This window comes from Vulpes lagopus, chromosome 24, assembly GCF_018345385.1.
Source record: "Vulpes lagopus strain Blue_001 chromosome 24, ASM1834538v1, whole genome shotgun sequence".
In the NCBI taxonomy this organism is placed as follows: Eukaryota; Metazoa; Chordata; class Mammalia; order Carnivora; family Canidae; genus Vulpes; species Vulpes lagopus.
This window is the reverse complement of record NC_054847.1, coordinates 9,913,286-9,938,229: the sequence shown is the minus strand read 5'-3', so window position 1 is coordinate 9,938,229 and position 24,944 is coordinate 9,913,286. Positions and strand designations below refer to the sequence as shown.

Genomic DNA, 24,944 nt, shown 5'->3' with positions numbered 1-24,944 from the left:
ATGTTGGACTCCTGGCTCATTCTGTCTGTCTCTCAAATAAATAAATAAAATTTTTTAAAAAAGGAAAAGTGTTGTTTGATCCTTTCCTTTCTTATTTACCCAGTTTTCAGGGTAATGAATTGGTTCCCTGCCATCCTAAGAAGGTATACAAATACCATTTTTAAACAATGTCATTATTAATTCATGGATTAAACATTTTTGACAGATTTCAGTATATTACCCCCCCCCCCCCCCCGAAGCTCAGATCATCCATTTTGGCCACTTAGTCTCTTGTTTTGATCCTTTCATCCTTTTGACATGACCTTTGTAGTCTGCATCTATGCTGTCTAGTATTTTAAGATGTTTCAGGCTCATCTTGTCTTTTTACTCCCATAGACCAGGAATTAGCTATTTCTTTAAGAAGCCCTTGTTTCTTTTAATGCAAAATGATATTTCAAAATCTCAGAGTGTTAAGATTGCTCATTCCTACTGGTTTGTTAATTATTTCTGTGTTTTTTAAATGTACAGAGTTAGAATCTTTGTTTCTACCTATCTGCATTGAGATATACAGAATTTTTTTTTTAATTTTTATTTATTTATTATAGTCACAGAGAGAGAGAGAGAGAGGCAGAGACATAGGCAGAGGGAGAAGCAGGCTCCATGCACCGGGAGCCCGACGTGGGATTTGATCCCAGGTCTCCAGGATCGCGCCCTGGGCCAAAGGCAGGCGCTAAACCACTGCGCCACCCAAGGATCCCGAATATTTTAATTCTTAGAAGACTCAAGGGATTCCAGAATTAGACTAGTCTATTATTAATTATGTTTTTTTTTTTTTTTTTTTTTTTTTTTTAATTTTATTTATTTATGATAGGCACACAGTGAGAGAGAGAGAAGCAGAGACACAGGCAGAGGGATAAGCAGGCTCCATGCACCGGGAGCCCGACGTGGGATTCGATCCCGGGTCTCCAGGATCGCGCCCTGGGCCAAAGGCAGGCGCTAAACCGCTGCGCCACCCAGGGATCCCTATTAATTATGTTTTTATCACACATTACACTTTAAACTATAATTGTAGTGTCACCATATCAATTATTACTGAAACAGTTAAAATTTTCCCTCCTGACTTTAGTAGGTGTTGTAAATTTACACTGTCAAATCGTATAGCACTGCATATTATAAACTCTTCCTTTTAATCATTTTTTGACCTAGATTTCATAGGTAACTATATATTTAAAACTCATTACAGGTATTTATAATCAGGGATTATATGAAACATATTCTCTAGTATTATAACTAAGTAAATATAAGGATATTACCATTTAATCAATTGAGAACCACTTATTTGAGAACCAGGCTCTGTGAAATGATATGGTTCATTGATGCTCAAAGTATGACCACAAACTGAGAATGATCCACAAATTATTTATTACTGGTCTAAGTACAAAATTGAGAGTTAGCATTGAGAAACCTTTATAGCATTCTGACACCAACCATGTGATCACTATAGTCTGCAGAAGTATTATACCTGACACATTAGAAATTTAAACAAATTTGACTAGTACTTTGCCACAGGTAGTTTACCATAGGCAGTCACTATGTATACATGATTCTAGCTGTTGTCACATAGCTGACAGTAATTAAGCATTTCAGATGAGTGGTTTAAGAGACCAATAAATAGGGATCCCTGGGTGGCGCAGCAGTTTAGCCCCTGCCTTTGGCCCAGTGCACGATCCTGGAGACCCGGGATCAAGTCCCACGTCGGGCTCCTGGTTCATGGAGCCTGCTTCTCCCTCTGCCTATGTCTCTGCCTCTCTCTCTCTCTCTCTCTCTCTCTCTCTCTCTGTGTGACTATCAGAAATAAATAAAAAAATTAAAAAAAAAAAGAGAGACCAATAAATATCCAGGTAAGAAACTTGTAGATGTGAGCAAATGAAATTTTCACAGATAAGTTGCACTCCATCTAGACTTTGGTTTGATTCATCAGACACCAAGAAGTCATGATAACTGCATTAACGAAACATGTAATTATGGGTACACAAAACATCATGGAACTGGTCTGATGGGAAAATTTTTAGTTAGACGGGGGAGATAAAATCGGATGAAATACTATATAAAGGCCTTCAGTGCCAAGCTAAACGGCTAAGACATCTTCCTACAGATGATAGAGATCCATTCATTTAACATATGAATATAGTTGACTTGGACAACGCAGAGTGTAGGGTCGCCAACCCCTTAATCCCCCTCAGTGTAGTCAGAAATCTTCATATAATGTCTGATACCCCAAAAACTTAATTGCTAATAGCCAACTGCTGACCCAAAGCTTTACTGATAACATTGTTGATTAACACACATTTTGTATGTATCTTTATTTAAATACTTTAAAATATGTAACATTTTTTATATGTATTATATACTGTATTATAATAAAGTAAACAATATAGTATACTAAAAGATACAGTATACTGTATTCTTATAGTAAACAAAAAATGTTACTAAAAGCCATCAAGAAAAAATACAGTACTGTATTGATAAGTGTATACCATCTGTTTATAAGATGAATGTTGTGTCTATACCTACATCAGTATTGTTTTATATGATATGAAACACTGTAGACATTAAGTGTATTACTAACACGAGACATCAAAATTGAAAAGTTAGTGTGAAAAATAAATTCTTATTTATAGATTTAATGATTCATACATGGATAATTAAGTAGCAATATGAATGCTTTATGGTAGCGTAGCCTGTGTACTAATGAATGAATCATTATAAAATCTTTATGGCATACAGTTGCAGTTGTCCTAATGCAATATTGCAAATTGTTAATTAAAAAAAAAAAAACCTCCTTACCTGTGATGACAGGTTGATGTGCCTGCAGTCTCTCCAATTATGAGAGAACGAGGCATACTGTATGATAATGTAATTCTTAGAAAGCAAAGTTATAAAACATTAGGAAAACTGGGACACCTCGTTGGCTCAATTGATTAAGCAGTCAACTCTTGATTTTTTGTCTCAAGTCATGATCCCAGGGTTGTGGGATCGAGCCCCACGTTGGCTTGTGTGTTCAGTGGGAAGTCAGTTTGAGATTCTCTCCATTTCCTCCCCCTTCCCTGTGTGTGCTCACTCTAATTTTAAAATAGATATATCTTTAAAAAAAATCTGAAGAAAACTAACACATTATTAATTTTATATTAAATACTACTGACTTTATTCCTATATAAGGATAGCTTGGCTATTCACTTCCATACAAGTCTTGCACACGCAAATACTTTGACATTGCTGATGATGATGATAAAGAAATGTCTCATTGAGCTCTTGCCAGACAGTTAGTTTTCTGTACAAAGATACCCATGCACAGGTACAACATATACGTTTATTAACTGAATGGCATGATGATTTTTTTTTTTTTGGCATGATGATTATTATTCATTAAGTGGACGTGGATTGTCATAAGGTCTTCATCCTTGTCATCTTCACAATGAGTAGGCTGAGGAGGAAGAGAAGGGGTTCTTATTGTCTCAGAAATAGTAAAAGTGTAAGAAGTAGAGGAAATGGAAGGAGAAGCAGGAGAGGCGGGGACACTTGCTGTAACTTTATGGAAATGTATTGTTATATCTAACTGACTCTTCTGCTTTTTTCATTTTGCTAAACAGGTTTCTATATCATACCAATTGTTCTTCCACTGTCTGCTTTAGTTTTAGTGCTCATATCATAGAAGGGTCTATGTTGTGAAAGAAGTCAAAAGCAGTCTTAAATAATCAGAACTCTTCTGCCAGACTGTCAAATGTCAGTTCATTTGCTGCACCTTTTCTTCTTCTACTTCCTCATCGTCTGGCACTGGTTTGGAAGCATTCACCTCTATCAGGTCATCCTCTGTTAATCTTTTGGTGTGGTGTCTGTTAGCTCTTGAATTTCTTGATAGGTCCATATCATGAATCCTTTCTCTCCATCTTTTTACCATATCTATAATCTCTTTCATTATTTTCTTGACTGGCTTTGTTTTAAATTCTGTAAAGTCACACACATCTGGATATGGTTTTCTCCAGCAGGAATATATTGTTTCAGGAAAGCTTGATGGCTTTCACAGCCTTTTTTTAAATAACAGTGGCAAAAAATAAGTAAATAAACAAACAAATAAATAACAGTGGCATCCTCAATAGTGTGAGCCTTCCACATTTGTATGATGTTCTATCAGGGTTCTTTCCCATAGCATAGACAGTCTTTTACGTAGAGACCATGTGTAATGAGCTTACAAGTTCTAGCAGCTGAAATAGAGATGTTTTTGAGGGCAAGTAGAATACTTTGACATCTTTTGCTGTTGAACTTATGGGGTTCGGAATGGCCAGGGACATTGTTCAATATCAAAAGAACTTCAGAAGGCAGTCCCTTACAGGCAAATTACTTTCCGACCTCAGGGACAAAGCATTGATAGAACCAGTCCAGAAAAAGGGTTCTCGTGGTACAGGCCTTCTTGTTGTATAACCAGAAGACTGGCAGATGGTATTCATCTTTTCCCTTCAAAGGTGGCAAGTTAGCAGCTTTATAGATATGGTCAGTCCTGATCATGAACTCAACTGCATTTGCACGAAACAGTGTTAGCCTGTCTTTTCCTGCTTTAAATCCACAGCCGTGCTTCTTTGCCTTACTAATAAATGTCCTTTCTAGCATTTTTTCTTCCTGAATACACCACTTTAATCTACATTCAAAACTTGTTCAGATAGATAACCTTTTTTCTCAGTGACTTTCTCAATGGCATCTGGGAACATGGTTCCAGCTTCTTGTTCGGCAGAAGCTGCTTTTCCTGTTATCTTGTCATTTTTTTATGCCAAACTTTTTAATAAAATTATCAAACCATCCTTTGCTAGCATTAAATTCATCAGCTTTAGAGCCTACACCTTCCTTTTGTTTTAAGTTGTCGTATAATGACTACATATTCTCAATCATACCAGAATCTGTAGGTATAGGTATACCTTTCCTATAGCAATCTAGTACCCACATAAAAGCTGCATTTTCAATATGAGATGAAAAGGTATAGTATTTCACACAAAGTACCAGGGTTTTTTGTGCATGCTGGTGTAATTGCAGCAATAGCGTCACAAATTTCCTGTTCATTTTTCACAATGGTCCTCTTGCTGGATACATTTCTCTTGAAACAGCAGGCAATCACAGCTGCAGACCTCACTCTAGGATATATATCAAGCAGTTCAGGTTATTCTTGTAATGTCATGATTTTCTTTCCTTCTTGGGAACACTTCCAGCATCACTAAAAAGCACTTTGTTTGAGTCCAGTGATATTATTGGAGGTTTACAGTATTACACTAAACACGTTGAAAAATAAGCAACTGTGAGAGATCACTGTTATTACTATATGTAATTTATTGGAGAAACCAAATTGCTCATGAACCGGTAAGTGTCACACTGTTTTAAGCAGATACTTGGAACACTCCTGCTCACCACAAGAGCAACAGGAGGTAACTATGAAATTATTACAGTAATACAGTATGTACTACAGTAAATGTTATGCAGGTACGATTTCATGTTGTATCTTTACATTTTTTTACATTTCTCTCAGCCATAATGGTGCCATGTGTAGTATGTAAGCTTGCAGAAGTTTAGAAGTTTAGTATATCTTAACTTTTTATAGTTGATTTGTATGTATTTTATGGTAACAAATGATAAAATAGACTAGTATCTACATATATTTTATACAGTCATGACATACCTAACTTAATTTTTTTTATATTTCTTGGCTATGTGATTTGTCTGCAAGTTTTTTAAATTTGCTGCAAATCTCCAAAAATTTTTCAAATATATTTATTGAAAAAAGTGTGCATATAAGTGGATCCACACAGTTCAAACCTGATTGTTCTTCACATGTTAACTATACAGGGCACCTTTCTATACCTGAGAGTCCAACAGTGGAAAAAACAAAGGCCGTATACCTTGCCACTTATGTTCTAACACTTCTGTGTCTAGTTTACACTGTGGTCTTCTATAATTTTTTTCTTAAATATGAGTGTAAAAAAAAAATCTGTAGCCTCTTTATGTTTGTTTTTACAAATTCTTTAAAATATCTAGTCCATTGATTATATACCTCTAATGTTATGGATTGTTTTCATGTATCTTCTCCAGTGTTTTATGATATTGGGAGCAGAATGAGCAATAGGTGGGGATTCCCTGGTGGCTCAGCGGTTTAGCGGCTCCCTTCAGCGCAAGGTGTGATCCTGGAGTCCCAGGATCCAGTCCCACATCGGGCTCCCTGCATGGAGCCTGCTTCTCCCTCTGCCTGTGTCTCTGCCTCTCTCTGTGTGTGTCTCTCATGAATGAATAAAATCTAAAAAAAAAAAAAAAAGCAATAGGAACATATGCTAAGTAAACCATTTTGGTCAAACTTTAAGACTCATAATAGTGTACAATAACGGTGGATATTGTGTTACCTTGGCCGTTTGTTATGTATTATCCTGTGGAACAAGTTAATTTAGTAAGATTTTATTTTATTAGAAATTATTGAAGATGCATTTTAAAGAGGTCTTTTTTTTAGGGACAGTTTTTTAGGGACAGTTACAAAATCCTAATTATAATTTCATCAATTAGTTCTGTCTTCTGAGCATATGGATATAGGGAGTAAAAGCATTATTGCTCTATTAGCTTGCCTGTACAGTGTTTCAAGTCAAGTAGCAAAACTATTTCAAGGTTGATTAGCATATGAGAAAAGAATTTAATTCTACTCATTTTGTCAGTAGTGCCAGTTGGCTATTCAAAGTGGATCAGTTAGCATGAAAACTCTCAGTTTCCTCAAAGCATAATTCAAATTTTCTTCTCTAGAATCTTTCAAACTTTTCAACACTTGTTAGCCACCTTGTACTACCATGATATTTTTGTTGTATTATATTAGTTATATGACTTATTATTATATTGGAAATCTTGTTTTATTATAGGTTACACTTTACCAAACTCTGAACTCCTCCATGTTTTATCCACTTTTGTAATTCTGACACTATACTTACACAGTGGTTGAGTCAGAATAGTTTTAGAAATAGAAGAAGGGATACTAACTCGTCATTCTACAAAATGAGAAGACTTTTGATTCCTTGTCTCAAATTCTCAGTTCCAGTTATGAACTGTGGAGAATCCTGAGATAATTTTTACTTTGGATTAATGGATTTTAATAATGCCACGTTGAAGTTTGTTGTGAAGTATGTTCTTTATTTTTATGAGGTGACAATAACCATATGGGTTTGTAAATATTGTGCAATTATATTCTGCCTTTGAAAATTTTACATTGTATTTTTAAAACCTTATCCTATTTTTAAAGAATATATTTAACAAGAAAAGCCCAGTATTTTAGACTTGTCATTTTCTTTTTTTGAAGGATCAAAGTAACAATGAAATTATGATTGGAGTGATGTCAGGAGGAATTCTGATTTATAAGAACAGGGTACGAATGAATACCTTTCCATGGTAAGAACTTCCATCAATACTTTTGCTTTTACCATTATATTACCATGTATAATGATTCATACTAAAGAAAGTGATTGTTGACCAAGTACGTGCTTGCCCAATCAGAGGAGTGTGGTGCTCTTGATCTCAGTTGGGGTCGTGAGTTCATGCTCCACATGGGGTATAGAGATTACTTAAATAAATAAAAAAGTTTTAAAAAGTGGTTGTAAAACTATATTAATGTTGTCATACAACTAAACCCACTTGAAATCAACTAGAGAATACCAAAATAATTTAATTATTTTACTTTAAAATGTGCTTTAATCCATCAGAACAGTATTCATAGACAATACTACTTAATGAATGTTTCTCTTTCAGAATCTCTGAATTTATACTATAGAATTGTATCTAATACTAACATGTTTATTGTGTCTTGCACCCTGTTGATTGCTTTAAATCAGTATTTTATCTAAGTGCGTTCGGTGGGGTGTTAGTTTATTAGTTAGAACATAGGCATGGTTGCTGCATCTAGGATCCACTATTACAGTGGTTTCAATTGGTTCTAGGAAAATTATGGTGGCTCCAGGTGTTTAAAACTCATCTTTCTTTAGTTTTGCTCTTCTACTTTCCTTAGTGTGTTGTCCTTGTCCAGAATGACTCATCTGCCATTACTTCTGTATCCCAGAATGAGGAAGAAGGAAAAGTAGCATCTGCCACTTTCCTTTAGGGGATAAATTGAAAATCATAAAACTCAACTTAGTAATATGTGTTACATATTATATGAGTAGCTCTGGATTTTTAAAGTAAATGGACTGGTTTTCTTTAGCAAAAGAAACAAATACAAAAGAAATACATTGTAGTAATCTGTTATTCTGTGTATCTCCGTTTAAAACTTTTGGTCCTGGTTTTTCACTATCTGATTTTTTTTTTAATAGAGTTTTGTCATTAGTCATTTTAGTAACAGTTTAGTAGAAATCGGATAAGTGACAGAAGAAGCAACTATTTTAGAAAATTGCCACAACTTTGTTTAAAAAATAAAGATAAATTTCTAGGTAGGTCACAAAACCACATGAATTAGAAAATTCAAAAACTGAAATGACCGTCATGAAAATTAAATACTTTTGCCCTTCAAAAGACACTCTAAAGATGAAAAAACAAGATACAGTCTTTTGTAAAATATATATTTGAAAAAAGACCTATCAAGAATATAAGAACTTTCATAGCTTAGTAATAAGAAGACAATCTGATTAAAAAGAATAGGCAAAATATTTGAATACACATTTCCACCAAAGGACATAATCCAGATGGCAAATGAGCACATGAAAAGATGTTCAGTCATCAGTGAAACGCAAGCTAAACCACAATGAAGTACTACTCACCCACACACTAGCTCCAATTAAAAAAGAAATGACAGGGACACCTGGGTGGCTCAGTGGTTTGGTGCCTGCCTTCAGCCCGGAGCATGATCCTGATTGGGATCATGGTGCCGGGATTGGGATCGAGGAAGCCTGCTTCTCCCTCTGCCTATGTCTCTGCCTCTCTCTCTCTGTCTCCCCCATGAATAAATAAATAAAGTCTTCTAAAATAATAAAATAAATTTTAAAAATTAAAAAAAATTTAAAAAATAAGACCACACCAAATGATGATAAGAAGCAGAGCACCTGAAATCTCACACATTCCTGGTGGGAATGCAAACTAGTATACCAACTTTGGAAAACAGTTTGACAGTTTCTTTAAAGTTAAACCTTGATGTAATCCAGCATTTCTGTTCCTGAATATTTACGCAAGCAAAATGAAAACCTAAGTTCGTATAAGGATTTTTACAGTGACATTCATAGCTACATTATTTATAGCAGCTCAAAACAGACCTACAAATATCAGTTGGTGAAAGGATAAGCAAATTATGGTATATCTCCTTAGAGGAATACTCTTCAGCACAAAAAGAAATGAACTATTAATACACTAAACCATTTGGATGAACTTGCCCTCAAAACTTTATGCTAGGTATAAGAAGCCGGACACAAAGACCACATACTCTTTGTTTCTGTTGGTATGAAATTCTAGAAAACTCAAATTACAGAGATAGTAGACCAGTGGTTGCCAGGAGCTGAAAATGAGAGGAGGCAATTGATTGCAGAGGGACACCAAGGGAACATTTTGAGGTGATCAAATGTTCTATGTTCATTTTGTTGGCAGCTAGTTACATAACAACACATTTGTCAAAATGCTTTGAAGTAAAAAAAAAAAAAAAAAAAAAATGCTTTGAAGTGTTCATTAAAGCTGGTATATTTCATTGTGTATGGTAACACCTCTGTAATGCTCATAAAAGAAAACTAAGTATCATTTAGTGTTTCATCTCACATCTTTTTAAATACTTGCCATGTAATTCAAACCTGGTATGTTTGGAAGAGGATATAACAGTTTAAGACACAGCCCCTGCCTATTAGCGAACACACAAATAAAATTAATAACAAATATGTGATTAAAATCTTCATAGAAGATAATTATCACTCATTTTTATAACAGTGAAATGGTAAATGCACATCTTTGAAATTAATATATTTCTGATTTTTACTAAAGACAATTTTTAAAAAATATTTTACTTTGTATTTCATATTTTCTATAAATGTCAAAATCTGAAAAATTCTTTTCTGATGATGTGGATTAAAATAAGTGATAATCTAAATTTTTCTGTATTTTCAAAACCCTATATTGTATACATACTCCCTTTTTATTATTATAAGGATTCTAGAAGAATTTTTGAGAAATTGTTTTGGAAACACAAAGGATACACTCTCTCTAGGGAAAATTTGAATGCCTCCATGATATTTGAGATGGTTTTTTAAGGATGAAGGGAAATTTTGTCAGTGAAAAGGAAGTATGGAAGAGGTATGTGTGGATTTAGGGAATTCAAGTAGAGATAGCAAGCATTTGCAGAGACCTAATAGTAAGAAAGGATATGGCAAGTTGAAGAAATGATGAGCTGTTTGTTTGGTTTCTCCTTCGTTGTCTTTACTGAAGATAGAAGCAAGGGCACAAGAATTTCGGAATATTTTGCATAGAAGAGAAATTAGATTCAGATTGTGACAGATCCAATATACTCTGTATGCTAAGTAAGGAGTTGGCATATTAGTTTACTGGTAAATATGCTTAGAACTAGTTTATTGTTGAGAAATAAAACTCACACTTCCAAGTCTTTGTCATAGAAGTTAGGTTCAAAAAAAAGAAAAAGGATGTGAACGTTTATGATGTTGATTGGAAAGTATATAGTGTTTATTTTAAATTTTGTCTTCAAGAATTAAACTGGGATTTAAAATTGGTAGAGCTACTGTATCTACATCATCATGGAACCTAAGAGTTTCTTCTGATCTTAACTACTCATGGCAGTACATACTAACAAACTGGCAGGAATACTTAAAGGTAATTGACTAATTGCTAGAGACTGAGCAAAGACTGGCTTGGGAGATGAAAACTTCTGAAGGCCCCAGCCTTACAAAAGTCCCCACACTTTCATTAGTTTTACTACCACCAGGCATCCCACCAGGTTACCAGGTGGAAGATTGGAGAAAAATCTACTCATGCTCTGGTGAGCAGGGTAGGGTAAGCAGAGAAGTAACCATTTTGAGATATGCTCAGAGCTTTCTCTTCTCCTTAACAAAGATCTGCCCTCAAGAAAATCTGATTTACATGTACTTAACCAATATGGATTTTACCAGAGCATAACCAAAGTGGGAGAAGAAAATACCATTTCCAGGCTACTCTGTACCCTTTGTGAGAGAGTGAGCTGAAAAGCACTGCAGATCATAGCCAAGTAGAGACAACTAACCACTGAATCCTGACTATAGGTTAAAGAACAATTCCTTCCCAACCCCTCACCCTACTGCCACATCAACAGGGCTCCTGTATAACAACAGGAAATTACAACTTAAATAACTGCAAGGCTCAGACTATTTTTAAGAAGGAGTCTTTCAGGAAACCTAAAGACTATTAGAGGAAATAGTAGCCTCAAACACTTCTCTCACATCTTCCTTTGAAGAAAGCATAATTTGATTGGTTTGGTTTTTAAAGGATTCATGCCCCCAGAGCATAACTGAAAACAATAGAGCAATGTGTTGTTAGTTAGGGGTGTTTTATGCTGGGTATCCTTTTTGAAGGAATGGGATGATTGGTACCAGGATTACTCAGGATTACTGTGGATATACCTCAAGGTGCGCCTTCTTGAAGAGCAACAGCATAAGTTTAACACTGAAAGTTGGCAGACTAGGGCAGGGGGATGGAGTGGGAGAGGGTAGTGGTTGATGAATTTCATGAAAAAAAAAAAAATGCAGCAAATAACAATGACAAGCTGTGGCCAGGGTTACACATATCTTTTTGAATTGGTGTTTCTGTTTTCTTTGAATAAATCCCCACTAGAGGAATTATTGGATCATATGATGTTTCTGTTTCTAATTTTTTGAGGAACCTCCATACTGTTTTCCACAGTGGCAGCACCAGTTTACATTACCACCAACAGTGCACAAGGGTTCCCTTTTCTCCACATTGTCAACAGCATTTATTTCTTGTCTTTGGATTTTAGCCATTCTGACTGGTATAAAGGGATATTGTGGTTTTGATTTGCATCTCATTGAGGATTAGTGATGTTGAGCATCTTTTTGTGTATCTGTTGGCCCTTTGTATGTCTTCTTTGGAAAAAAATGTCTATTCAAGTCCTCTGTCCATTTTTTAATAGGTTTGTTTCTTTGTTATTGAGTTGTATGAGTTCTTTATAATCTGGATATTAACCCAGTATGTAGTACATGGTTTGCAGATATCTTCTCCGATTCTGTAAGTTGCCTTTTCGTTTTGTTAATTTTGTTTGTAATGCACAAGGTTTTGTGTTTTTTCTTTTGTTTTTGTGCTTTTGGTGTCATATCCTAAAAAATCATTGCCTAGACCAATATTAAACTTCTCTATGTTTTTTTTTCTGGAGTTTTATGGAATCAGGCCTTATGTGTAAGCCTATGATCTATTTTAAGTTAATTTTTGTGAATGGTGTATGATAGAGGTCCTATTTTATTTTTCTGCATGTGGCTATCTAGTTTTTCCCAACACCATTTATTAAAGAGACCATCCTTTCTTCATCAAGTGTCCTTGGTTCCCTTATAAATATTAGTTTTGACTATGTATGTGGAATTTAATTCTAGGTTTGCTCTTTCCATTGGTCTGTTTGTTTATTTTTATGGTATCTCCATACTCCATAGCATTTTCATTACTGTAGCATTATAGTATAATTTGAAATTAGTACAAATTTTAGGATTGATTTTTTTTTTTCCTATTTCTGTAGAAAATGCCATTTGAATTTTGGTAGAATATGCCTTGAATCCATAGATGACTTTGGATAGGATGGACGTTTTAACAATATTAACTTTCCCAGTCTATTAACGTGGAATGAAGTGTCTTTCCATTTGTTTCTTTCTTCTTTGATTTCTTTCAACAAAGTCTTGTGGTTTTCATAAGGTTGATAATTCCCTTCATTAAATTTATTACAGGTATTTCTTTGTTTTGTTGCTATTATGAATAGGATAGTTTTCTTTCTTTTTACAGATGTTTCATTGATAGTGTATAGAAATGCAAATGATTCTTATGCTTTGATTTTATATCCTACAACTTTACCGAATTCATTGCTTAGATTCAACTGTTATTAGTTGAATCTTTGTCATTTTTAATATCTATATCATCATATTCAGAAATAACAATTTTACTTCTTCCTTTTCTATTTAGATGCCTTTTATTTCTTTGTATTGACTAATTAGTGTAGCCAGGACTTCCAGTGCTATGTTAAATAGGAGTGGTGAGAGTTGTTTTTTTCTTAATTTTAGGGGAAAAACTTCAGGTTTTGTTTATCAAAGTATAACAAAGTAAATGTTAACTGTGGTTTTCTTGTATATGCCCTTTAGGATGTTGAGGTATATTCCCTTTGTATACAATCTGTTGAGGGGGTTTTGTTTGTGTTTTGATCATAAAAGATATATTTTGTCAATTATTTTTTCTACATCTATTGAGAAGATCATATGAAATTTATCTTTCTTTTGTTCTTGTGGCATTTCACATTTATTGATTTGCATATATTGAACTATCCTTGCATCCCAGGGACAAATTGTATTTGGTCATGGTGAATTATGGTGTATAACCTTTTTAATGAGTTCTTGAATTTGATTTGGTAGAATTTTGTTGAGAATTTTTGCAACAGTCTTCAACAGGGATATTGGTCTATAGTTTTCTTGTAGTGTCCTTACCTGGCTTAGGTATCAGGGTGTTGCTCATCTCCTAGAATGAGTTTGAGAGTCTTTCTTCTTATTTTTTTTGGAAGAATTTGAGAAGGCTTGCATTAATTCTTTTTCAAATATTTGGTAGAATTTTGTAACAAAGAAATCTGGTCCTGGGATTTTCCGTGTTGGGAGGTGTTTGATTACTGATTCAGTCTCCTTACTTAACATTTGTCTATTCAGACTTGGCTTCTTCCTGACTCCGTCTTGGTAGGTTGTATGATTCTAGGAAATTACCCATTTCTTCTAGGTTATCTGATTTGTTCATAGTAGTCTCATGATCCTATGTATTTCTATAGTATCAGTCTTCCTCTTTCATTTCTGATTTGAGCCTTTTTTTTTTTCTCAATCTGGCTAATGGTTTGTCCATTTTGGATATCTTTTGGGGGGAAAAAAACCTCTTAGTTTTGATTTTTTGTTGTTGTTTTTTTTTTACTGGTAGCCATTTCATTTATTTCTACTCTGATCTTTTATTATTTTCTTTCTTTTGCTAACGTTAGACTTAATTTGTTCTTATTCTAGTTCGTCCAGGTGTAAAGTTAGGTTATTCATTTATGATCTTTCTAATTTCTTAATAGAGTAGACCCTAGAATCACATAGTTATTCTGTGGGCATAGTTTCACTTTTATGTAAATTTTTTTCAATAAATAGTTTAGTACTGAAACCGTATTTTCTCTTACAATGCTTTTATCATTTTCTTTTCTGTAACTTACTCTATTGTAAGAATATAGTACATAGAACATACATACAAAATAGGTGTTGATTGTTTATTTATTGGTAAGGTTTTTGTCAGCAGTAGGCTACTAGTAGTTATGTGGAATTTCAACTGTGTATGAAGTTGGTGCCTGTAATGCTCACATTGTTCAAGGATCAACTGTATATGCATTTATTGCTATAAATATCCTCTCAGAAGTGCTTTTACAGCATTCCATATGTTTTGTTATTTTTAGTTTCATTTGTTTCAAGATATTCTTTGGTTATCCTTTTCATTTTTTTCTTTGACCCATTTGTAGTTCAGGAGTATGTTTAGTTTCTACATGTATGTAGATCTTCCACTTTTCCTCATGTTGTTGATTTTTGGTTTCATACCTTTATTGATTGAAAAGATGGTTTGATTTCAGTCTTTTTAATTTTGCTAAAACTTGTTTTGTGTCCTACCATATGATCTATTATTGAGAATGCTCCATATGTACTTGAGAAGAATGTATATTCTAGAATGCTACTGTTGGATTAAATCTTCCAATGATGTCTTTTAGGCCTATTTCATGTAATGTATGGTTCAAGTCCATTGTTTCCTTATTGAATTTCTATCTGGATGATCTCCCGATTGTTGAAAGTGGGGTATTAATGTCCTTTGCTATTATTGTACTATTTCTCCAAATCTGTTAGTATTTGCTTAATATGTTTAGATGCTCTATGTTAGTATTTGCTTAATATGTTTAGGTGTTCTGATGTGGACCACGTAATATGTTTGTTTAGGTGCTCTCTATCTGTTAGTTTTTGCATAATATGTCTAGGTACTCTGACACATACTTAAAACTTTTATATCTTCTTGATGAATTGATCCTTTCATTATTATGTAATGAATGACTTTCCTTTCTTGTTTCTTGTTACTATTTTTGACTTGAAGTCTATCTGATAGAAGTGTAGCTAACCCCACTTTTTCTTAGTTTCCACTTGGGTGGAGTATCTTTTTTCTGTCTTCTTGAGGGGATGTGCGTCCTTTTGTCATTTTACTGTAGGTTTTTGTTTTGTGTTACATTGGAGCTTATTTTATAGATAAAACAGTTCACTTTAGACTGATAGCAACTTATCTTGGAAAATAGTTCACTAGACTGATACCAACTTCTCTTGGAACACCCACAATGGCTTCACCCTTTTACTATTCCCTTTTATATTTGTATTGTCAAAACGGAGCTTTTTATGTTTTGGATGTTCTAAGTCTGACTGTAATTTTTGCCTTTCCCAGTGTGTTGTATACTTTTTGTATATTTTACATCACTGATTCGCATCTTTTCAACTGGAAGAATTCCTTTCACCAGCTTAGAGTTGGTGAATTCCTTAACTTTTGTTTGTCTGTGAAAGCTTTTATTTATCCTTCATATCTGAAGGATAACTTTGCCAGATAAAGTAGTCTTGTCATCAGTTTTTATCTTCAACCCTTTTAATGTATCTTTCCACTCTGTCGTGGCCTGTAAGATTTCTGCTGAGAAAGGGCTCCTTTGTAGGTGACATTCTTTTTCCTGGCTGCCTTTAAGATTCTTTATTACTGATTATTGATAGTTTGATTATAATATATCTAGGAGAAGACCTCTTTGCATTGTGATACTACAGTGATCTATTAGTTCCATGGACTTGTGTGTCCAAGTCTTTCCCCAGGTTTAGGGTATTCACTATTATGTCTTTAAATAAACTCTTGGTCCTCTTCTCCCTCTTTCCTTCTAGAGCCCTGAATATTCTAATACTTTTCCTTTTTGCTGGGATGCAGAGACATAGGCAGAGGGAGAAGCAGGCTCCATGCACCGGGAGCCTGATGTGGGATTCGATCCTGGGTCTCCAGGATCGCGCCCTGGGCCAAAGGCAGGCGCCGAACCGCTGCGTCACCCAGGGATCCCCTTTCATAGCTTTTTAAATCTTTGTTCTGTCTTCTGCTGAGAGTTTCTAGAATGATTAGTGCTATAAATATCCAGACTTTGCATAACCATGAAAATATTTACTTAGATGATTGGGCCAGGATTCCAAAGCAAATTTTGCCAAGTAAGGTTGAATCTCTTAGCCTTTTAGATATGAAGGCTAGAACAGGATCTGTGTAATATTTATTAAAAGGTTAAAAAAAACAAGGCAAATCTATTTTGCTGATACTGATTATATAAATGATGCTTTGAAAACTCCCCTCTTACAGGATTATATGACTTGTATATAAGAAGAAAGGCAATATAGAAAGGAAAAATAAAAACATCATTATGCTTTTTTATATTAAATAAAAAATATTTTATTTTATTTTTATTTTTATTTTTTTTTTAATTTTTATTTATTTATGATAGTCACAGAGAGATAGAGAGAGAGGCAGAGACACAGGCAGAGGGAGAAGCAGGCTCCATGCACCGGGAGCCCGATGTGGGATTCGATCCCGGGTCTCCAGGATCGCGCCCTGGGCCAAAGGCAGGCGCCAAACCGCTGCGCCACCCAGGGTTCCCTATGGGACAACTTTTAAAATATTTTTTATTTAAGGGATCCCTGGGTGGCGCAGCGGTTTGGCGCCTGCCTTTCGCCCAGGGCGCGATCCTGGAGACCCGGGATCGAATCCCACGTCGGGCTCCTGATGCATGGAGCCTGCTTCTCCCTCTGCCTATGTCTCTGCCTCTCTCTCTCTCTCTTTCTGTGTAACTATCATAAATAAATAAATAAATAAATAATTAAAAAAAAATAAAAGTTGTCCCATAAGATTTTGAAATGTTAAAAATTTCTTCTCCAAATTGCTTATAGTTTTATTTCATTTTTTTGAGATTAAGTTTTTGGGAGAAAAAAAGAGTTTTTGGGAGGCAGTTTTAAATTCACAAGAAAATTCAGAAGAATATACAGAGATTTCCATATATCTCCTAACCTGACCCATGTATAGCCTATCCCCATTAACATTACTCTTTATAATGGTGTATTTTTTACTAAGGATGAACTTATATTGACACATCATAATTACCCAGAGCCCATAGTTTACAGTGGGGTTCACTCTTGGTGGTGTACTTTCTATGGGTTTGGATAAATATATAATGATGTATTATCCATCAGAATATCCATCAGATATCCATCAGAATGTATTATCCATTACAGAATAATTTTTTAAAGATTTTATTTATTCATGAAAGACACACAGAGAGAGGCAGAGACATAGACAGAGGGAGAAGCAGGCTCCATGTAGGAAACTCCATGTGGGACTTGATCCTGGCACTTCAGGATCACACCCTGAGCCAAAGGCTGATGCCCAACTGCCGAGCCACCCAGGCATCTCTAATTTTTTTCTTTAAGAATTCTTCGTGCCCCACAATCTCTCCCATTGACTTCTGTCACGTACTATTCTCTTTTTTCATAGTTTTGCCTTTTTTTTGTACGATTGGAATCATAGCCTTTTCAGATTGACGTCCTTTACTAGTTACATGAAGTTAAGTTCCTTCTCCATCTTTTCTTGGCTTTGATACAACATTTTTTGTAGAGCTGGATAATTTTCCATTATCTGTATGTACCACAGTTCATATATCCGCTACTGAAGGACATCTTGATAGCTTTCACGTTTTGGAAGTTATTAATAAAACTGTTATTCATACTTATGTGCAGGTTTTTGTGTATATGTATATATTCCTGTTTCCTTTGAGTAAATACCAAGGAGTGCAATTGCTGGATGTATGGTACAAGTATGTTTAGCTTTATAAGAAACTGACAAACTATCCACCAAAACAACTATACCATTTTTCATTCCCATCAAAATGAATGAGAACTCCTGTTGATCCACATCCTCACCAGCATTTAATATTATTAGTATTCTGGGTTTTGGCCATTTTATAGGTATGTCGTGGTGTATCATTGCTTTAATTTGTATGTTGGCATGATGTGAAGTGTCTTTTCCTATGCTTATCTGCTCTCTGTATATCTTTTGTAGTGAGGTGTCTGTTACGGTCTTTGGTTAATTTTTTATTGGGTTTTATTATTACTGAGTTTTAAGAGTTCTTTGAATATTTTGGATAATAACCCTTTCTCACATGTGTCTTTTACAGATATTTTCTTCTTTGTTTTGTCTTACTTTACTTTATATTGTCTTTCACAGAACAAAAGCTTTTAATTTTAATGAAATCTAGCTTATTATTTCTTTTATGGAACATATTTTTGGTGTTCTAGCTAAAAAAGCGTCATCACATCTAAGGTCATCTAAGTTTTCTCCTGTGTTATCTTTTAGTAGTTTTATGCCTTTAATTTTACATTTAGGTCTCTGATCCATTTAGAGTTATTTTTTGTGAAGCATATACTGTCTTTGTCTAGATTCATATTTGTGTTCTTGAATGTTGACTTGTTCCAGCACCATTTGTTGGAGAAACTGTCTTTGCTCCATTGTATTGCTTTTGCACCTTTTTCAGAAATCATTTGAATGTATTTATGGGGGCTTATTCCTGGGTTCTTCATTCTGTTTCATTGATCTATTTTGTCTATTCTTGTACCAGTACCATACTATCTTCATTACTGTATCTTTAAAGTATAGATTGGTTGATCTCAGTCTTCCAACTCTCGTATTCTCTTTCAATACTACAATACCAATTGTGGGGTTTTTTTTCCTCTCCATATAAACTTTAAGATCAATTTGTCAATATCCACAAAATAACGGTGGGATTTTGACTGAGATTTCAGACATTCTGAAAGTGGGAATTGACATCTTCATAGTGCTGATTATTCCTATCCAGAAATACGGAGTGTCTTTATATTTATTTAGTTCTTTGATTTCATTCATTAGAGTTTTATGGTTTTCCTCCTATAATTCTAATACATATTTTTTAGATTTATGTATAAGTATTTCATTTTTGAGGGTTCTAATGTAAATCTTGTTTATGGTGTTTTCAAATTCTACTGTTCATTATTGACATACAGGAAAGAAATAGACTTTTTGTATTAATCTTATGTCCTGCACCTTGCTATAATTGCTTATTAGTTCCAGGAATTTGTCAGTTCTCTTGGATCTTCCACATAAGTGATCATGTCATCTGTGAGTTAAGGTTTATGTCTTCCTTCCAAATCTGTATCTTTCATTCCCTTTTTGTGCCTTAATTGTATTAGCATGGAATTCTCATATGGTGTGGAAAAGGAGTGGTGAACTGAAACATCTTTTCTTTACTTAGTAGTTAAATTTCTAGTTTTTCACCATTAAGTATAATGTTAGCTGTAGGGTTTTTTTAGAAAGTCTTTTATCAAGTGGAGAAAGTTTCACTGTCTTCCTACTATAGTGAGAGTTTTCATCATGAATGGTTGTTGGATTTTGTCAAATGCTTATTTGGCATATATAAGTGATTTTTTTTTAATCTTTCAATGTGTCTGTTTATATTAATTGATATTTGCTTTAAAGTCTGTTCTTTTTGAAATTATTAGAGCCCTTTTTTTCTTTCTTTTTTGAGGTATAATTGACATATAACATTATGTTATTTTCAAGTGTACAATAATGATTCAATATTTGTATATATTGCACAAATTACTGGTTTTGCACAAATTTACAGGTTATTACTGTAAATCTGAACAGTATTCATCACTACGCATAGTTAAAATTCTTTTTCCTTATGATGAGAACTTTTAAGATCTTTTAAGAACATTCAAATGTACAATACAGTATTATTAACTATATTCACCATGATGTACATTAGATGCCTAGTACTCCTGCTTTTTTTTTTTTTTAAATTAGTCTTAACAGGTATTTTTTTGTACATCTGTTTACATTTAACCTATATATGTCTTCATATTTAAATAAAATATTGTTTCTTGTTTTTTTGATCCACTCTGATGTCTTTTAATTTAACATTTAGCCCATTGATATTTTATTATTAATTTTTAAAATTTAATGTACATTCAATTAAAATATAGTGTGTTTAATATTAATTTCAGAGATAGAGTTCAGTGACTCATCAGTTGTATATAACACCCTGTGCTCATTACATCATGTGCCCTCCATAATGCCTATCACCCAGTTACCCTATCCCCCTACCCCACTTCCCTCTAGCAACCCTTAGTTTGTTTCCTGTGGTTAAGAGTCTCTTACGGTTTGTCTCCCTCTCTGATTTCATCTTGTTTTATTTTTCCCTCCCTTCCTCTTTACTCCTATAACTTGTTTCTTAAATTCTTCATATGAGTGAGGTCATATGATAATTGTCTTTCTCTAATTGACTTAATTCACTTAGCATAATACCCTCTAGTTCCATCAACATCATTGCAAATATCAAGATTTCATTTTGTTGATGGCTGAGTAATATTCCATTGTATAGATACATCACATCTTTATCTGTTCATCTGTTGATGGACATCTGTAGCCCATTAACATTCTTTTTAAGATTTTATTTATTTATTTGAGAGAGAGGGAAAGCTAGGGAGAGCACAAGTGGGGGGCAAAGAGATGGAGAAGCTGACTCCCCACTGAGCAAGGAGCCCAACATGGGGCTTGATCCCAGGACCCCCCAGAATCATGACCTCAGCCAAAGACAGATGTTTAACTGACTGAACCGCCCAGGAGCCTGTCCAATGGCATTTTAAAGCATTTTTTATATGTTTGTATTAATATCTACTATATTCATTACTATGTTATCTTTGTTGCTCTTGTTTCCATTTTTGTATTTCATTCTTTTTCTGCCATATGTTTTTTAATTGAGCATTTTATTGTCGTTTTCTTTTCTCTCCTTTGCTTATCATTTTTACTTATTTTGCCTTTTTTTTTTTTAGTGGTTACTCTAGTGTTTGCAATTATATTTATATTAATCCAAGTCTCCTTTCAAATAGTAGTATATCATGTCATGGGTAGTGTGAGTGTCCTGTAACAATTAGAAAATAATACTAATTTCCTGTCCCTTGTATCATTGCTGTCAATCATTTCACTAACATATAAGCATGTAACATATATAATTCTATGGATAGGATAAGTACATAAATATAAATAATTGTATACATTGTTACTTTTATTATTTTGAACAAACTGTTATATGTTAGATCAGTTAAGAATAAGAATAACCAAAAAAAAAAAAGAATAAGAATAACCACGTTTTTATTTTACCATTTATCATCACTTAGTCCTTTTTTCAGTGTTTTTCCTCTTCATATTGATCTAAGTTTCTGGCCTTTATTATTTGTTTTTCGGGATCCCTGGGTGGCGCAGTGGTTTGGCGCTTGCCTTTGGCCCAGGGCGCGATCCTGGAGACCCGGGATCGAATCCCACATCAGGCTCCTGGTGCATGGAGCCTGCTTCTCCCTCTGCCTATGTCTCTGCCTCTCTCTCTCTGTGTGTGTGACTATCATAAATAAATAAAAATAAAAATAAAAAATATTATTTGTTTTTCTTTTTACATTTCTTGCAAGGTTGGTCTCATGGCAACAAATTCCCCCCAATTTTTATTTGAGAAAGTCTTTATTTCTCATTCATTTTCGAAGGATAATTTCACAGAATATGAAATTTTGGGTTGATGCATTTTTTTCTCTCAACACTTTAAATACTTGACTCTGCTGTCTTCTTGCGTCATGATTTCAGAGAAATTGGATATACCTTTTCTTACCTTTGTTCCTCTGTAGGTGAGATGTTTTTTCTTCTGGCTTCTTTTAAGATCTTTTTCTTTGTCTTTGATTTGTTATAGTTTAAAAGTGATAGACCTAGGTGTGGTTTTTTAAGGCATCTATCCTGCTTGTGTTCTCTGAACTTCCTTGATCTGTGGTTTGCCGCTTGATGTTAGTTTGCAGAAGTTCCTTAGTCATTTTTGTGTCAAACATTTCTTCTGTTACATTTCTCTTCTCTTGTTACTTCCATTATCATATGTTACTGTATGTGACATCTTTTGTAGTTGTCTCATACTTCTTGGATAGTGTATTTGTCCTTTAGACTTTACTTTTGGGGTTTTGAGGATTTTATTGATATATCATCTACCTTTGAAATGATTTCCTTAGCTGTGTCCAGTGTACTAATAATCAGGAGAAGTATTTTCTGTGATAGTGTTTTTTACCCATAGATTTGGAGGGGTGTCTTTCTAATGATTTCCATCTCTGTGCTTAGATTTACATTGCCCATCTGTTCTTAGATGCTTTTTGCTTTATCCATTAGTGCCCTTAGCATATTAATCATAATTGTTTTAAATTCCCAGTCTCATAATTCCAGCATCCCTTCCATGTCTGGTTCTATTCTGTCTCTTCACATCATGTTTTTGCTTTTCGGTTTGCCTTGTAATTTTTTGATAGCCAGACATGATATTCCAGTAAAAGGAAGTGCTATAAATAGGCCCTTAGTAATGTTGTTGTGAGGTGTAGGGGGATTGGCAAGTGTTCTGTGTCCTGTGACTAGCTCTCAGTGTATTAGTGAGCCTTTTCCTCTAGACTGAGTTTCACAAGTGTTTCTTTGGGGTTTTTTCCTCCCTGCTAGGCGGGATAGGATGGCTAGAGTGAGTGGGAGTTGAGTAGGCTTCCCCAGGTTGGTTAAGCTCTAGTAATACCCCAGTGGATGAAGATTTGGTTAACTAGTTTCCACTAAAGGCTGACCTTCTTAAGAACAGAGTGGTCCAGTATATTTCAAGATGGTTTCTTTTCTCCTTCCCTAGCTGGAAACCCAAGGGTATTTTTCTCTGATATTTACCAAGGGAGTCTGATTGGGCTCCTAGAGATAAACAGCATTGCAGGAAGTCCTCCCCTTCCCGCAACAGTGTCCCTCTGGAGCTTTTATCAGTGTTGAATATGTCCACACATAGCCTCCAACAGTTCTTAAATTACAGTTCAGGTTTTCCTACCCTGGCACTAGTTCCTCCAGTAGTTTCTGCTTGTGAGTCTCTGCTCTGATAAGGTGCAATTCTCTGTTACTCACCCATTGGTCTCTCAAATCTTCGGTGTAGCATTTTACCCTGTGCCCTCCCCTCTCTTGTGAATCCAAGAAGAATATGTTGAGCTTTTTTTTTACTTTTTACAGTGGAGTGGTGATTTCTAAGCTCCTTACAGAACCAGAAAACGACTTGTAGTTTTTGGTATATCTTGAATTTTTTTTTTTATATATATCTTGAAATTTTAATTTGTGGTATGTGTTTTTATGTATTTCTCTAGATATAAAATTGGAAAAGATATAATAGCTCACAGCAAATATACTGATAAAACTTTGTTCAGTTGATAGATTCTAGTTTTTTCATGAAGCACCAAAATCTTTAGATTTCTTATGTAATGGGTATATATATGATTGAATGTTTAGATATTATTGAATATAGAGCTAAAAGATTTTTATATTGGGATCCCTGGGTGGCGCAGCGGTTTGGCGCCTGCCTTTGGCCCAGGGCGTGAGCGATCCTGGAGACCCGGGATCGAATCCCACGTTGGGCTCCCAGTGCATGGAGCCTGCTTCTCCCTCTGCCTGTGTCTCTGTCCCTCTCTCCCTCTCTCTGTGTGTGACTATCATAAATAAATAAATAATTAATTTAAAAAAAAACCTTTAAAAAAAAGATTTTTGTATTATTTTAAGTTAATGTTTTTGTATTTATTCAGTATTTTAAATACTCCCAATTCATTTTCTTAATCCAGGTTGAAGATTGTAAAAATTTCTTTTAAGTGCAAACAGTTTTTTATTCAACTTAGAAAAGAAGTGGTGAGTATTGATCTAATAATTATTAATATAAGTGAATATATTTATAAATATAGTATTCGTAAAAATAACATTTATGTGAACTTAATATTTATGTAAATTAAGTCTTAAGAAATGAAGTTATTCATGGCCACACTTTTAGTATGAGTGAAATTACTACTAATGTTGATAACTGACTACTGAGTTAATTCACATTTTAGAACATTGTTAATTTCCATGTGATTCTGATTTAAAGTTCTTCTACTCTCTTTTGAGCTTTGAAACTAATCTGAATCATGATGTTCATTGTCAGTTGTCAAGGTCTATTCATGAAGGTAATAACTGAGCATTTTTTCATATATATTTCCCCCCCTACTAATCAACAGCACTTCTTTTCATATATAAGCTCATTTTCTTTTAGGGAAACTGAGTGTTTAGTTTTGTTTCTAGGTCATGAATGTATATTATATTTCCTCCCTTTGTGGGAATGCTGATGTCCTTTTTACATATTGAATACAGTACATTAAGTTATCATGGAAAGTACAGCATTGGAAAGAGTTTCACCTTGTAAATGATTTTATCTATTTAATTGACTTAAACTCATTTTTATCTTTTGCTTTAAATGATTTCTTATAAATCTTAACAAATTAATGCAGATTTCAAGATGGTTGTGTGTGTGCATGTGTGTAAAATGTATTTGAAATCTTTAAAATACTTGAATCAGCTGTGTTTTATCAGGGTAATAATCTGACTATGGTTTATCATTTATAATCACAAAATATGAACATTTTTTCTATTATTTTACTGAATTCCACAGGAAAGTATACAAATATTAAGGATAGTATTTGATAGATTTATAATATATATGTAATATTAATATATAGAACATTACTACTGCCTTGGTATTATTG

The 24,944-nt window shown here is 34.2% G+C and overlaps 1 protein-coding gene across 3 annotated transcripts in view; it reads left to right on the top strand.

Moving 5' to 3' along the window:
* PTPN4 (protein tyrosine phosphatase non-receptor type 4) overlaps window positions 1-24,944 on the top strand; it is a 208,224-nt gene that overhangs the window by 121,236 nt on the left and 62,044 nt on the right. For all 3 annotated transcript variants that reach the window (XM_041739473.1, XM_041739474.1, XM_041739475.1), the window contains 2 exons: window positions 7,349-7,437; window positions 23,994-24,057. In XM_041739473.1, coding sequence (XP_041595407.1) covers window positions 7,349-7,437; window positions 23,994-24,057 — 153 coding nt within the window. The remainder of the gene's footprint in view (window positions 1-7,348; window positions 7,438-23,993; window positions 24,058-24,944) is intronic.